This window comes from Chiroxiphia lanceolata, chromosome 3 (assembly GCF_009829145.1).
Source record: "Chiroxiphia lanceolata isolate bChiLan1 chromosome 3, bChiLan1.pri, whole genome shotgun sequence".
Taxonomy (NCBI): Eukaryota; Metazoa; Chordata; class Aves; order Passeriformes; family Pipridae; genus Chiroxiphia; species Chiroxiphia lanceolata.
Window position 1 is genome coordinate 74,458,389 of NC_045639.1, and position 17,563 is coordinate 74,475,951.

Consider the following 17,563-nt stretch of genomic DNA (forward strand, 5'->3'; position numbering starts at 1 on the left):
GCTCTCCAGTAGAAGAGAAACATGGACATACTGGAGAGGGTCCATTTAAGGGGCACAAAGATGATGAAGGAACCAGAGCATCTGGTCATCTAAATATCATTTGTAACATGTATCCTCTTACAGTATAAGATAGTTTGAGATTGTTGACTGAAATCTGGTCAGTGTCAGTAGAATTCTAGAAAAGAAATATCTTGTACTCTAGATTCTGCAACAAGTTGACAAACTTATTTACGAACATATATTTTCATGAACTTACTTATGAACTTATATTTTCATTATCAATGGATATGTTTTCTTTTAGTATCATGCCTATTTATGAAAGCTGTTAGAAGTTTCCTCATTTTGCCAATTTTTAATACCTTTCAAAGATTGGTAGCTGAATTTTTGAAAAATTTCATTTCAGTCAAAATAATCAAATAGCCCCTGTTGTCTTTTACTCATTAAAGCACTTATTTCGCTCTGGATGTCACCTGATCAAGATTTGCCCAATTTGTAAAGTTTTTTTATTCATGCCTGTGAAACAGCAGAATCAGAATTTTCCTCTTTATTTTCTAAGGGATTTTGCATTGCAAAGTTACAGAGTAACCTTTATTTTAATAGTTTTAAGTTGTTTGTTTGGTTGGTTGGTTGTTTTTGTGGAAGAAGGGAGACTGTATGGTAAGCTTTGTGCCTGTCCCAAAACCCTTAAGATTTGATAGATTTGTTATGAATAGGCAATAAATAATTGCCCTTAAATCATAGTCAAGTTCCACACAAGTTACTACTGAGTTGAATGAATAAGATTCGGTTCTATGGGTGTTATTATACATAGCAACTGGCTTTTAAATAGGAAATTACTTTTGTTGACTAGTAGGTGAAAAATCTGCATTTTTATTTGAAACAGTTGCTGAGAATTTTTTGGGTGGAGGAGTGAGATGTTTTCCTTAGAGTGACCACTTTGTCTGATTTTACATTTTAAAATTGTGCTTTCTTGAATTCTTGTGTGAAGGTCACATGAAGTGAGAGCTAAGTCCGTTGTCATTGTGGGGAATACGGCTGCTACAGCTTTTTGGCAACTGGAGATTGAATGTACCTCAATCTTATCTGTTTGAGAGTCTGTTTTATGCAAAAAGAGAAGCTGTTGCAACAGCTTGCAAGAAATGGCACCATAATAATAGACTTACCATGGACATATCAACTGAAACAATGAAGTTTGGAAGTTACCTTACCCAGGACTGGTGCAAGTTGTTTGGTCTGTTTTGCCAGTGCAAGGATCGAGATATCTAAATGTTCAACTTGAAACTATTCCTTAGGGAGAAAGCATTTCACAGAAAACAGGGAACTATCAGATCAAGCTTAGGCATGAGGGGAGGGTCTTGGTTGTTTACTGTGCTGCGGTGAATGTTACAAATACTTTGTCACATACCATTTTAGTGGGGCACAAACATGAAATGATTATATAAGTAATTGATTCTGGATAGCTGCTTAAAGGTTTTCTTGTGGAAAACGTATACAAATGATGCAAGGTGGTTTGAAGGTATTAGTTGATATTTCCATATGGTTTTCTGTACTAAATCCTACTAGTGGCCATCCAACACATGTAGGTGCACCAAAATGTGTCTGCCTCATATTTAAAGTAGGCAAAACTTAAGATAACTTTGTTAAGTTCTACATTGCATTTACTCCACTCTGTGTAAAATTACTGCGTTTCTGTGAATTTGTATCTGCATTTTAATTTCTAAATGCTTAATATTTCTTTTCTGATTTTTCCACTCTACTAGATGCTTGTGACTACTCCAGAGAAATGGGATGTCGTGACAAGAAAAAGTGTTGGTGATGTAGCCCTCTCTCAGCTGGTAAAACTCTTGATTCTTGATGAAGTTCATCTGCTGCATGAAGACAGGGGACCAGTGCTTGAAAGTATAGTAGCACGTACTTTACGACAGGTAAAGAGGGATATCGTTTTATTTTGGTCAAGATAGATAAATATCACTGTAAAGGGGAAAATGCTTAGACAAAAAAACTAACGTGCTTAGGCAGTTTACAATTTATTTCACAGCTATTCTTTTTTACAGCTATTTACCAAAAGTGAAGAAAAATTTTTCTTTTTCTGCCTTCGCTTCTGTATTATACTAACTATCAAATTCCTAAGATGCATAATTTATTACAGACTTATTTCTTTACTTATTATTTATTTGCTTAATTTACTTACTGTACAAGTAACAGCAAAATTAAACATTTTTAAGCAAATAATAATCAGGATAATGTTTTCTTACCAGCAATGCTCATTTTCAATTAGCAGTTTTCCTAGGAGAGTTTCTTTTTTGTTTTAATTAAGAGTAGTGTCTTAAATCTAAAACTTTCATCAATGCTAATAAAATACTACAAAATTTTTACTTTAGCATAATTGGTCCTTTTTTTTCCCCCATGATTTAGTGGTACTTTCTAAATACCAAGATTTGAAATGGCAAAAGGAGAAAAGGGATTTTTTTTTCTTTCAGTCTTGTACAAAAGAAGGATTCAGAGCTAGACAATTAATGAGATTGGTCTCAATGGTTAGATGTGCATTTACAAGTAAAATAAAACATGGAATTTGGGGTGAATAGAAAGGAAGGAATTAGGATAAATAAATAATAGTAAGGGGGAGGATAGAGTGCAATTATTCTTTTTTTGTCATGCAGAGCAAATGTCAATACAAGTAACCTGTAACAAATTAAAAATAAACAGTTATTATTGTTTTGTCTCTATTTGTAGTATGTTTTAAAGCATTTTAGCTTTCAAGTTGCTTTTTTTCTTGGTGAGGCCACACTAACCTTGTTAAGGCTTTTGAATCGTCTGATTCCAACTCTACTAAGAACAAAATAAAATGGATGTCTGCTGTAATCCAGTACAGAAAGGGTAAAGTTCCTTTATGAAGAACAACAGAAGTAATAATTCTTTAGAAGAAGCTAAACTTGGAGAGATTATTTTTTTTATGGAGTGTAGAGCTTTGTGAAGTTTAGGCTACCTCAAAGGCACTAAAGCTTAACCCGTTTGGTATTGTATTTTCTTTCTCAAATGGTTTTGATAACTTTGTCTTCATTAGGTATCTTTAAAGTAAAGCATCTCAGCTTTTAGCAGTGACCATGATGGTAATTTTCTTCATGTAAAATTGCAAGGCTTATTCATTTTCTACTGCAAAGTTTTGTGACACTTGTAAGATAGGCTTCAGCTGTACAAAATAGATGTTTAGAGCCATTTTATCTGCCCTACATTATTCAGCTTGGCATTCTGTTTCTGCTTCATTTGGACACAAATCTCTTCTAGATCCTTCCCTTTTGTGTGTGTCAAGCCTGTGCAGGTCACTTAAGGAATGTAAAATCTAAGGCAATTATATCGTTGGTATTGAATCCTACCCTTAGTGCATTTATTGCAATATAGTATTTTACTTCAGCACTCATTTGAAAAATAGCTCTCAAGAGTGTTTTAATCTTCTAGGATTTCAAGGCTTGTTTTACCTATCGAGTTGGAATTTAATTCATCTGGAATTGAACCTACTCAGTTGTAACCCTTCCTTAAGTAAAAAAGTTGGGAAGTAAAACAATACACATATCTTGAAAATTACCATCTTGCCACCTTTCTGAAGACCTTACTTATTCTGATTTAATAAGAAAGACAGTAATGGAGACCTCTATGAATCTTCACAAGAAGGTAGTTGAAGAGAGGGAAAACTTACAATATAAAACACTAAAAAACCTCCACACATTTAAACAAAACGCAGAACTGCTTGAAGAGTTTTTTAGAGTTCTGCTGTAGCAAACAACTGACAAAAATATTTTGAATTGCAAGCCTCCCAGAGAGCCTGGGGACAATTATTTTACTTTTTAATATGAAAACAAATAATAAGAGGATTAGTGTTTAAAATTACACTGAAATGTTATAGTTCAGCATCTGAGTGAACCTGCAAGCATGGTTCTAGGAAGTTTTCAGTATACATCCATAATTAATTATGAAATTACTGGAACTTTTACTCAGTCAATAAAAAAGATAATGTAATGTTTCTGATTGCAGAAGAATTTCACTGGAGTTTAGTGAAAATACTATTACAGCTGTTCTAAGTGTAAAAATATCACATCTAATATTTTAATGATAGTTTGTGAAGAAAAAATATTTTGTTTTATTTCTTTGGTCTGTTTTTTACATTTTGATACAAATTCATAAATGTTCCAGGAGCAGTAAGTAAATCTAAGATGTTCAGCCCATGCCTGGAGAATGTCCTTCTTTCTATGAGAATTTGAAGCTCCTTTCCAGCCTTCTGAAAGTAGTTCTAGAACTTATTTTTCATTGATATCTATATAAATATCATATTCATTCAATATCCATGCATACAGGAGGTACGAATAATTGTTCAGTTCTTGAAAAACCCTAAAAAACCAGTGACAATATTAATCTGAAGTATCCTTATGTCAATTGCACCGTGCAATAATTGCTGAAATCAATTTTCTGATTTGTACACGGGTTTAAGACATCTGAAATATTGACTGTTTTTTCCTAATTTGTAGTGAAGGGACTCAGAAAGTGTTTAGACAAGTAATTCAGAGAAAAATCCATTGCAGAGAAATAGTCACTAGATCAGATTGGGGGCTGTAGTAACTGGGAGCTATTCTGGTAAATATCATTGACATTTTCCCGTTTTCTGCACTGTCCCTTTTGGCCCCTGTGGGAGACAGTGCGTTGAAGGAGTGTAATTTCTGATCTGACCTGAAATAGTCATTTCTTGTACCACTTCTGTAACAGAACAGTGATGAATTCCTTTGAATACTACTTCAGCCTTTTCAATAAATCACTAGTAGCGACTAATAATGGCATATACCTCTAGTTTCATCTGGATCATACTTCCATAGCTTGTATATGAGACAATGTCGTGACTCCTGTGCAGGTCAGGATGTATAATGTAGTGCCTTTTACACTTTGCAGGATTTGTTATCCTGTCTTGGAGCAAAAGCATAACTCTTGATCTCTTGTTTTGTTGGAGGTATGAGGGTTGTTTTGTTTAGATGGTGGATAATAGAAAAAAAAAGCACAATGGATTTTTTTTTTTGTCTTTTTAAGAATTAGTGTTCAGCTAGCTACTTGGGCCTATAACTGTGCCAGAAAAGAGTGTTTTGAGATCTGTATTCATGCGAGGTACAAATACAGCTATCCAAATATATGCTTAAAACAGGAATATCCTGTTGCATTAGCAGGTCTGTCCTAATTTGTACCTCAAAATACTTGAATGATTGATGTACTTTCCCTCAGATGAACGCTGAGTCACACCACTTACTGTAAGACTTTAACATGCTCATTTTTACTTATGGCATTTTTTAGAATTAGGTTTTATTTAAACCTGGAAGGAGCATATATATTGGAATTACTGAGTTTTACTCATAGCAGAATGAAGAGTATATTTGTGCACGTTTGCACTTTTCAAATTTTAGAGAATGTTTTTGCAAGTGATTTAAATTGACTTTGCTAAACATTTTGGTGGGAAAATTGCTTTGAGCTCTGTTATATACTGTAGGTATAACATCAAACAACTTCTTTGAATCCAATTTATAGCTTTGATGTTTAAAGTTTTAGTCCAGAGCATAATGCAGATGTAAAACTGAAATGCTTAAACTTTTTAATCAAACTTTCCACACTACAGTAATGTACTAAGCTTATTATCTTGAAAGAAAAAAATCGTCTGCTTTTAAAGGCCACTGGATTATTTTATCATAATTATTCAGAGATTTTGATGACTGCTGCTTATGTATATTTTTTCACAAAAAGCATACTGAATACTACACTTGAGTGATTACGTGAATTTTGACACCTTCTCTCAAGTATATGAATGATAAATTAAATAAAAGAAAATCCATAGTAAAAGCATTCTCAGAGTTTGCGATACCAAAGCTCCCATCTTAGACACATAAGTATTGTTACCATCATTGTCTCATTCTTCAAGTTTAAGTTTCAATTGCTTTATGTTTTTGTATTAGATCAATAAAGTTGTTCAATAAGTAATAGGTGGGATAATACAGCAGTATAAGCAATCCAGGAGGTTTCTGGAATACATTGATGAGAGCTACCTCCTTCAGGCAATAGAAGAGCCAACAGGGAGTGGTACTGTGCTGTACCTTGTATTCATCAGGAAAGAAGGGCCTCATTGGGGAAGTGAAGATAAAAGGCAGCCTTGGCTGCACTGACCATGAGATGTTGAAGTTCTCCTTCCCCTGGAAATTCTCATGTTTCCTGTTTGAGCTTTCTTTCCTCATGACACCTTATTTAGGAAGCTTTCCATCTCAGCCGTAGTTTTCTTATCTCTGGATGCATTTTCAATATCTCTTGTGCCTTATTAACTCCTCTACCTCTTTTTTTTTTTTTCTGTCCCTTTGGTTCCCTCTTTTACCTCTAACTGTATATCACAAGCAAACAGGTTCAGATGTTTCTCACCCAAACCCAATGTCTAATTGTTATCAAATTAGAAATTTCTGTGTGCTTGGAATCCCATTCTTGATGATGAAAATTTGATCAGTTTAAAAAAAAATAGTCAAGTCTGATAGCTAATGAACTAAAACCAGCTGCTTAGCTCTGTATATCTTGTGTCTAATGGTAACCCACTGTAGTGCCTATATGTGTCTTTTTGATCTAGAATGGCATTGGCATTTCATTTGGTTCTTCATTTCTCAGCTTGAGTGAGTGCTGTTAGTTTTTTGTCTCCTTGATATTCCCTACATAGACTAATCAAGTTTCTTAGCATCTTTTCTTAAAGAGTAGATGAAACAAGGTTACTGCAGCCTTCTGCAATAATTTTTCAAACAATAGTGTTGTGGGTCTTTTTTTTCACTGGACTTTCTTATATTCACAATTGTATTTTAAAACCTGTCAACAAAACTGTGTTTTGTTGCATTTTCCTTCTATTGTTGCGTTTTCCTTCTATACTCAGTTCTATCCCTTTTATACCTTTAAGAATTGCATGTACTTAATTTGCTAACACATCATCTTTTGAGCTTACATTCAGATACCTGTTTGTTAAGTCCTCAAACAAACCCTTTTTGTAGTTGCTGCAGGATTCACTCATTGCTATAAGAATGTTTCCTGAGAATAGTGTCTTATGAGGTAAATGAAAAGAAATTTAATTTGAATGGGACTATCAACGTAGATTTAGCTGTATGCCTGACACACACATCAGTTATATTAATTCTGCCAATCACCTGCTCTTCTTGTCACCAGTTATTTTTTGACTGCATATCATAGGTAAAATTATTGATTAGCGTTAGGCTTAGAAAGCAATTAGAGGAATCCCTTTTTAATTGCTATTCCTTTAAAATCTGTCAGTTCATCAGCTTATGACAAATTTAATATAGGTTTTCTTGCTATTCTGTGATGTTATTTTTAAAAAGTATGTTGTGCAGCCATATGTCTAACGAGTCTTACATGAATCTGGATCTATCCTGCTATCTTTTACACAGCCTTGTAGTTGTGTAAAAATTACTTTTTAAAAACAAACTAGTTTTTTAAAACAAAACCTAATCTTCATTTGTTTGGAAAATGTTAAGTATCAGATATTGGAATTAATCTTCAGAAGCTTTTCTATTATTTTGCATGACAGTGATGTCAGAAAGTCATTCTGCATGTCATTTTTTAGTATTGATATGTGGCTGGTTTTCCATTTTTGTGATATATCCATGGAGTTTAAAAGGTAATAGTGATTGTCATATGTTTGTGGTCTTTCATATTATGGTAAAGCAGTAAAACTAATTTGTAGAAGGCTTCATAGGCATTTTTGTTTCCTAGTTTGGGAACAAAACAGTAAGGGTAACATGAAAAGGTATTTTATCAGTCAGAAAAAACGGACGTGGCACTGTACCCAGCCTAGAAATCTCTTAATAGATATATAAAAAATGTCATTTCTTAAGACAAAGTAATGCATAGTTAATATTTAGCTGAGGGAAAATAATATGGCTTCTCATAGTGCTTTCTGCATCGTTACATTTTTTCAGTACCTCTAGATTTTTAAATATATTCTAAATGGACGACTGAGATCAGAGTATTTTCAGGGTTCATTGGAAGCAGAGTAAAACTAATAAAATTACTTAACTAGATGGTTGCCTAGTAACAAATGCATTCTGTGCAGAGTGAGGTGCAGATAACATCCTATACAGAATCTTCAAAATAGTATTAGTAATTGCATTTTTACTATGTACTTTTGGTTTTGCAATTTTACTGGGTTTTTTCTATTTTTCTTCCTGAAACTATAAAACTGCCACCTATGTGGACTGATTGACAACTTCTAAACTTTCATTAATAGTAACCAGTATAGCAATAAACAAGGAAACATTGATGAAACATTCTAAGAACTGATTAGTAATTTTGAAACACCTTTAATTCTTTTTTAATGTTCTAAGCATTTCTTGATTCTTTTTCCATTTCTCTTTGTTTTGGATAATGTAAATAACATAGGTCCTGTGAGAGAATGAGACATAGAGCCATTCTGTGGGTAGGATAGTATCCAACTAGTAACTAGTATGAATCCCCATATGTAGTACTTCATTCTTACTACTGTTGAGTAGGGGACTCAGGAACCCATGTAAAGAATTCATCTTCTTTAGTTATCTGGACTGATAACTAAATGCTTGTGTCTAATTTTCTGAATATCTTTAGTGTACATCTAAAGGGCATTCAGACTAACTGTAGTGAGTGTGTTGAAGTGATCCTGGGTCTTCTGAATATCAGATTAATTTCTAACCAGCAGACAATTCTTCAAAGATTAAAATGTGTAAACTTGTGTGCTTCGCTTAATTCTGTGCTCAAGTTGAACAATCAGGGATATGCTTTCCAGCTTGATTGTAATTCATTCTGTGAATGTGATATTTTAATACATGGAAATGGGAAGGCTGCCAAGATCACAAAGTTCAGGGAGAACTTTAGAAGTCAGATAAAAGAGTATCTCTGTGCACACTCCATATGCTCTCAAGTGACGGCTGTAATGTAATGAGATGATATGCAAATCATAAAACTTATTAGGAAGAAAATGATCCTGATGTGATCAATTTACAATCCAGAGAGGCACTTCCCATACCTGATCCCTTATCATTTATACTGTAAACACAGCTGATGCTTGAGTGTGGAAATCGGTACCGGAGAGCTCTCTTCCATTTATTTTTTCTGTATACGTGGAATTTCATGGTGTGGTAATCGTGTTCTGTGAACGTGTCTGGTGAACATGCTGTCAATTCTCTGCGTGCCATCATGAATGCTTCTGAATTAGCTATACTAATTAGATATGTCAAGTAAATAAAGTTATGGCAATTTTATTTCTTACTTCCAGTGTAACATCAAATCAATAAAACATAATAAGGCTTTTAAAGAACATGATGTGCAGACACTGCGTCAGTTCAGTTTTTCAAAGAAAGCCTAATTTCAAATGATGCTTATATTTTTACTGGGATAATTCAATACATATGAAGAATAGAACATTAGAGATTGTGTTCCAGTAGTGAAGAAAATGCACTCAGCTACATACCACCAGCCAGTGATAGGGAACATAAAAAGAAAGCTTTGTCATCCGAAGATGTCTTCTCAGTAATTTTTACTTCAATTTCAGGAAAACAGTGTATGTTCATGGTGTCTTGTATATGAAGTCATAATCTCTAATTGGTACTTTTAGGACCAAATAATAAGTTATCCAGTACTTGAAAAATATTAATTTTTGAATGGACCATATTTACAAAAGGCATCTGTGCACTTTCAGTGCTTACTGTTCTTCAGAAGCATCTGAGAGCAAAACACATTAATGCTTGCTCTTCAAGAGAAAGTCAGAAAAGTAGTTGAAAATGTATGCAGAGAACTCTGCTATAAAAATGTGTTAGAATTCTAAATACCATTATGAAAAATAAAGTTTCTGTAGTGCTTGGACAGATGAATAATAGATGAATAGTTGAAACTGAATTATAATCACAGAGAAAATGGAAAAATAATTCGTATGGTATGGTTGCATCTTCAGGTAGTTTTGGTTTTTTTAATTTTTAAGTTTAGCACAGTTTTAGTCACTGCTGTTTGTATATTACCATGTATAATTAAAAAAATAAAAGCACCTCATTCTGTATATGCATGTGATGATGTGCAGACACATAGGCATTTAGTTTACAGTTTTAATTCAATCTGAGCATAAAATAATTGGAACGATTGTTATTTTGTCTTTTAGGTCAAATATACCTCTTTTTGCTTTTTGATTATATTATATATATATGTAAATTATTTATATTTTTGTTGCTAAGCAAATATAAAAGTAGATGGTGAAAAAATAAAGATTTTTTTGTTTGGATGGCCTTGAAAGAGGTTAGAGAAATTAATGGAAAGATTTAGAGTCATAATAGTTTTTAAGATGATTAGAGGGATATTACCTCAAGTACCTCAAGTCCAGTTCTGGGCCGCTTAGTTTAGGAAGGATGTTGAGGTGCTGGAGCATGTCCAAAGAAAGGCAGCAAGGCTGGTGAAGGAACTGGAGCACAAGTCCTATAAGAACCAGCTGAGGAAGCTGGGGTAGTTCAGCCTGGAGAAGAGGTGGCTCAGGAGAGACCTTATCACTCTCTACAACTACCTGAAAGGGGTCGGTCTCTTCTCCCAGGCAACAAGCAATAGGACAAGAGGACACAGTCTTAAGCTGTGCCAGGGAGGTTTAGGTTGGACATGAGGAAGAAGTTCTACACAGAAAGTGATTGGGCATTGGAATGGGCTGCCAGGGAGGTGGTGGAGTCAACATCCCTGGAGGTGTTTAAGAAAAGACTGAATGTGGCTCTTAGATGGTCTAGTTGACCAGGGTGGTGTTGAGTCATAGGCTGGACTCTGTGATCTCAGAGGTCTTTTCCAACCTAGTTGATTCTGTGATTCTGAGTTTGGGGAATGGTTTACTTGGGGATTTAGTTTATTATTTTGGTGTGCTTGTTATTCTTCAGGTCTGTTTTATAGTATGGTGTATTTTATCTTCCTTGAGAATGCTCTTCATTTACTTTTTAGTTGCCTTTTTTGAAAACTTTTAATTTGTCTGTTTTAATTACATTTCTTTCACTTTAACTCGAAACATCTGAGTGATTCAAAAATCTCTATTCTAAGTAAAACCTCATATTGTTTTGAATAGGACTTAACCAGGTGGAATTTTACCGCCCTACTCATCTTGAAACATTCACACATTTGAGATAAGTTGAGAACCTCATATATGGCTTCAGTTACGGTGTCTAAAAAGCATTCAGAAGAAAATTACTATGAACTTTGGTTCTAAATAATTATGCTACTAAGAAAGTTGTGAGCCAGCCTACACAACTTTTAATATTGCAGAAGGAAATGGGAAAATTCTTGCATACTTTCCTCATTCAGGTCTTTTGTCTGCTTTCATTCTTTTTGAAAATTACCTGGAAATGCATATAATATGCAGGCTTTTATATGGAACAGAGGGTTTAGTTGTAAAGCACCATTTCTGTCCCTTATCAAATGGGAAGGCATGTAAACCAAACACTTGAGTAATTTGAAAAAAAAAAAAAAGGGGAAGAAAAAAGGAAGAAACACCTGTTACAGAGAACTGGAATAGATTGTGTAAAAGAGTTGCAGAAGCAAAAATAAAAAAAAAAAAGAGGAGTGACATGAATAACATTCTTGTTTCTTTTCAGAATTGTGGTGTGATTTGGACTAAGAAAGAAAAGATACCAAATGATGTGTCCCAGTTGTGCCTATAAATTAGAATATCCCTTCTTAACAAAGCCAATTTTCTGCTGTTGTTCTTTCATGTCAGTTAATGACTGCTAACCTTTTGGAGGGCAAAAGTGCAATAAAATAGTTGAATAAGCGAGATTTGATGGAATTGCAGAATGCTCTGGTTTCAACACAGATAATCACTAACTCACATCTATTGCTCACCTTTTGTAGAAAGTATTAACTGCTTATTTTATGAGGGATGTTTTAAAACTCTACTTGATTGCTTGGCTTACAACACTTGGATAATTTACAGGTTTTTTGTTTTTTTAATAGGTTGAATCTACACAAAGTATGATTAGGATTTTGGGCCTTTCAGCTACGTTACCCAATTATCTTGATGTTGCTACATTTCTACATGTCAATCCTTGTATTGGACTGTTCTACTTTGATGGCCGTTTCCGACCTGTACCTCTGGGGCAAACCTTTATAGGAATTAAGACAACCAATAAGGTAAAACATCGTGAATGCCAAAGAAAGGGTTGCTGTTTGTTTTGATCGTGCTTTATATATGTATGTGTAGGAGGTACTGGTTTATTATGCTGTGGGTGTTTCATGAAGCATATTTTCTTTTGTACAAAGATACACGTGATTGAAAGTTGCTCTAAGAATCTTATTACCTCTGTTTACCATACTTGTAAGTAGGCCTTGTTGCAGTTGAAGACAATGGTATCTAGCTTTGCATTGCCTCTTCTTCACTACCAAATTTTGCTTGTTGAAGCATCTTCAACTGTGAAGTTGCTGTAGCAGCTGCCTCTCTCATTTCAGTGTTCCATTTTGCTAGAAACAGGGACGCTTCCTGTTTGGCTGTAAGGATGCATGAGGGACGTTATAAGAAAAATACTGTTCTTTTAAATCTGTATATATATAATAACATGACATGCGTTAATACTAGTTGGATATAAGTTACTGCTGAAAACCTTAGCATGCTAAGCCATTAATTATCGTATGTACATATTTGATAGAAACCGTATTGAACGTAATCTCTAAATAGGCTTCTTTATACTTTGTGCTCTTGCTCATTTTGGGAAACATTAATAAATGTGGTCAGGTATAATATTCCTATTAGAAATCATAAGTGCAGTGCCACTTGACATGTAATTTATAGTTCTTTGAATACAGGAATTTATACAAATTAGCTGATAATTAAAGCTTATATAGCTTAACTTTTAGAAAATTTGTTCACCCATGATTTAAATTAATAGAAATCAAAATATTTTCAATCAAATGTTAATTTCATAGCTTAATCAATCATAGCATATTTTTTATTTTTTGTAAAAATGGCCATTGCTTTTCTTATTAGATTATTTAAGTAGTCATTCCATCTGCAGTGCAGGAAAGGAACTTATTTTACAACTGTAGGGAGATGTTTTAAATCTATACACACAAGAATAGTTTACCATATGGTGCTTACCATGATTTGCATATTTTAACCTTCATTAATTGTTTTAAGTACCTTCACTGTTATTTGCTGTTGCTTTTCATTGATCTCTCACTGCTATTTGATTTTAATATTTAGTTTAATTCCACTGTTTAGTAAGAAAAAAGAAGATAGTCTATTTTTTCATACTCCCTTTAGAGTGCATTTGTTATTTAAAAATCAAAGAAATATATAATCCTGGAAAATTTGAAATTATTTTAAAAAAAGTAGTTTTCTAAAGAAGCATAAGGAGATGAGAAAATATTAGAAGGTAGTAGTTATTCTGAAATGTGAATACCTGGCAGACTGTCTTGGTAACAGCCAGGAGTTCTTTTGCTTTTCAGAAGATTGTCACAACAAATTTCATAGAGCATAATATATTTTGCAATCAAAATAATACACTTTATAGCAAGCAAAAAGTAAAAGTATTAAGCTTCTTTGAAAACGAATTCTATTCAAGATAACACCTAATACTAAAGTTGCCAAATTGTTGCCAATATCAATATGCTTCTGGTCTATATGAGAGGAGGAAGGCGATGTAAGAAACCACAGGATCAAGAGAAGTTATTGTAGGACATCAGCAAGTGCAGTCAGTGCTATGTCTATATCCATACTAATGAGTTGCAAGGAGATGGAAGGTTGTTAGTTACTTTATGGAGATGCTTTGCCACAGTTTTCTGAAATCCTGTACCAAAAAAACTCCCCCAAAATTTGAAGCTGATTAGCTATTTACAGAATCACGTGCAAACTCTAGGAAAGCTTTCAAAGGCAAGGACAATCTGGTGTATTCATTATGCATAGAAGTTAGCTGGGAAAACTCTTGAAACTCTGTATGTTGAAATTCTTAGAGCATATGGGACCAAGACTAAAGTTTGGCTTCTTCAGTTGAGGTCTAGTAATGTCAGATATTTTTCTTTAATGTCAGTTCTTTTTCTTTATGCTTTTTTATTTTTTTCTCTTTAGGTATAAATGCAAAGAAAATATAAAGTTTTGTTTGTATGTGTGTATATATGTCCATGCGTATTTATGCACTGCTTATTTATGTTTCTCCTTAATGATTTTCATTTCCTAATATTTGAAAAAAAAATGCTAACCTCTCATTTTCAGAATAATTAGACTGGCTGCTTGTCCCTTGCACACGTCTGTATTTTTTCATCTATTTGCTACTAGTACAATTTCAAATAGGAACATTCTCTTCTTTCCTCTAAAGCTCTTTTAAAGCTGTGATTTTCAACTTTCAGCTAGTCTACATAACTCCAAGTACTAAATTTCCTTTTTCAAATTTTTGCATGCTTTGTTCTTGTAAAACATTTCTTTGTGCCAAAACAATTTGGTTATAAGACACAAGTGCACAAATAAAGAATGGAGTGATTGCTCTAATTTTGCACTTATTTGTTTTGATTTGCCACAACCTTGATATTGAGGTGCTTTCAAGTAGATGCATGCTGTTTATATTGTAATGCATTAAAGAAATAGAAAAAAAAAATCTTTAGAGTAGGTTGAAGAATACTTTTTATTTCAGCCAAAATATTCCTTAAACATTTTATTTATCCTTAACTGTAAATTCTCTACATGGCACTCTCACTGTTCTCTGTGCATGACCCAGCTATGAAGAAATTTCTGTTCTCTATGGCAAAAAAACTGAATACCAGTAATTTCCTGTAGATAAATATATACATATGCAATGTAGAAACTATTTTTATGTACCAAATAGAAGACCTTAATACTAGATAAGATATATTAAATTGATATTTCCTCAATATCCTGTAGAAGTAAGATTCCTTAATACAAAACAGATAAATTAAGGAACGGGGTTACCTCTCTTTGGTCATTAAAAAACACCAGCAAAGTGACATAATAAATTTTCTATTAACTGCCCTTACTCATATTTTATCTACTTATTTTCATATTCTGTTTCTGAATTTAAAAATAACAAAATGCTATAGGATTAGGAATGGGAACCTATATATTTTATATTTAATTGCATAATCAAATTTATCTTTTATGGATCACTGTAAATTGCTTGATATGTTGTAGAAAATACATAAAGATAGAAGTTATTTTAATATGGACAATGTTGTTTGTTTTTCAGGTGCAACAGCTGAATCATATGGATGAAGTGTGTTATGAAAATGTGCTGAAGCAAATAATGGCTGGACACCAGGTATTTATGTTTTGGTTTGGTTTCCATTCAGAACATATATAAAGAAGTTAGTTTTGATGATCATAGTGATGCGTTAAGAATTTTTTTTTTCAGATTTGTTACTTCAGAGATAATCTCTAACCTTGAGAACACTTCATAGAAATAGCATGCAAGAAAATCTAAACTGACTAAATACTGTTAGCTTCTAACAGAGGTCAAAATTCCTGGTACTTTACATATCCTCAAAGTAATTAATGTATATTTATGTCACTTTTTTTAAAATTACAAGACCTTACACTGAGATACATTTAAAAATTAAAAAAATTAAAAATACATAACTTAATTATTATTCTTAGCCTTTCACATATCTTTCAAATCTCAATCTCTCCTGTTAGAGATGAGGGATGAGACGTACACAATGTTCAAGTCCTAGTGCATAAGGGCTCAGCATCCGTCATTTGATACGTCCTGGGGTTTGTGTTTTGTTTTCTTTTTAAGGGAAGTCATCCTTCATTTTGCTTTACAGTAGAGATTTCTGCAGTGAATTTTTACGTCTGATGTTCCCCTCTGCTAAGATTGTGGGCCTAACTATTTGCCTGAATAGTTTATCATTCTGTTATTGTGCTCCTGAATCGCTCCCACATAATGTCTTGTTTTTGTTAGAACTTTGCACATAAAGCAGGTATGGCACCTGTTCAGAGCCATATAAAATGCTAGTGCACTATGATACTTGAAGAGGCTTTTCACTAAATAACCTATATATAAAAGGCAGAAACTCTGTCCCCTATAGTCACACTAAGAATTGCACTTTTTGCTCTTTTCACAAAAAATTCATTGTGTTTTTTGAAAGGTGAACAGTTGGTTTATGACCTGGGGGGGAAGGGGAAATACTTCAGCCAGCTTCCTAGTCCTTCTGCCCCCCCCTTCCCACCCTACTTAACGCCATTCTTCCACTTCTCTTGTTGTTGTCAAGTTACTGTTGTTACATTCAGAAAACTTGCATGAAGATGACATATGGAAATGCTGTTATTTTCCTGTTATTGAAATTTGTTAGCAGCATCAAGGGAACTTTGCTTTCTCCTCATTGTCAGTTATGCCCGTGCGTTACCAAATTCCTAACACTGAAGTACATTTAGTTTCTTATCTTTCATTTCTTGTTATTATTTTGTGCATTTTCACTTGCTGTAGTGCAGGTAGCAGATTCTTTACGTCAGTAGTGTCTAAGTAATTTATCTTGGATTCCCAGCAGGAAGTCAGTCATATGCTGTTCCAGTATGTTTATTGCACCTTTCTTCCCTTCTCTTTTCTTCACACTGAGAAAAAAACGGACTGCAGACATATATAATATTATATAATAAGTACAATTAGTTGTTTAATCCTAGTTTTAGTGCTGGTACTGGCAGATGAACGCATTAGTGTTTTGTTTTAAGGCATGAGCTACAGCTGTAAGAGGTCGAGTGAAGAATGGTAGTCTACTAAATGTTACAATTTCAGCGGCAGACGTTGCTGATTTCAGTTTCTGAAAATTGTATGGACAAAGCAGAAGTATGGATTCCCTTGCTATATAAATGTTGATTTCAGAACACTTAGATTAATTTGATTCAAATGATTGTAAATTCTTTTTGGTTGAAAGGGTTCATTCTGCTGTGTTGCACATACTCTCTAAAGTGCACATCTAAATAGCAACTGGTTACACTGGACTTTTTTATTGGTCTTGACATTTATGAAAAAAAAATTCATAACCTGAAACGAATGATATACAAATACTGGTATACAGGCTTTGACAATGCAGAATCAAGTATATCAACTAGTTATCCTAATACAGTTAATTATATTATAGTATGTAGTATTGTACCACATTAAAAATTAGTTTTCCTTTTAGTGAGTATACTGTGACAAATCTGTCTAATATTAAACCAACTGCAGATGTTTAAAAATGTGGGGAAAAAAAAACCAGGTAATGTAGATATATCTGCATTGAGATGCCTGCCCCATAGTGTAAAATGAGTATTATGAGTGAATATGATTAATATTACACTAGGAAGGCTTTCTTTTGTGTCTTTTAACAATTTTGATAATGCCCTTTGATCCTCTAAAGTTATTGCACCTTCTTCTGATTTTCTAAGTTTCTAGAAACCTATTACCTTGTGTCCACGTTCACCACAGGCTATTGTTATGCTCTGTTAACTCTTTTAGCTTGTATGATCCATAAAACTTGTGTTTATTCACATTCTATGTGTGCAACGTTTGTTTTCTTTTTAACAAAGCTG

The 17,563-nt window shown here is 33.6% G+C and overlaps 1 protein-coding gene across 1 annotated transcript in view; it reads left to right on the forward strand.

Annotated features, from left to right (window-relative positions):
- ASCC3 (activating signal cointegrator 1 complex subunit 3) overlaps nucleotides 1-17,563 on the forward strand; it is a 263,938-nt gene that overhangs the window by 101,370 nt on the left and 145,005 nt on the right. Inside the window, 3 exon segments of the mRNA XM_032682586.1 lie at nucleotides 1,761-1,925; nucleotides 12,007-12,183; nucleotides 15,243-15,314. Of these exon segments, the coding sequence (XP_032538477.1) occupies nucleotides 1,761-1,925; nucleotides 12,007-12,183; nucleotides 15,243-15,314 (414 nt within the window).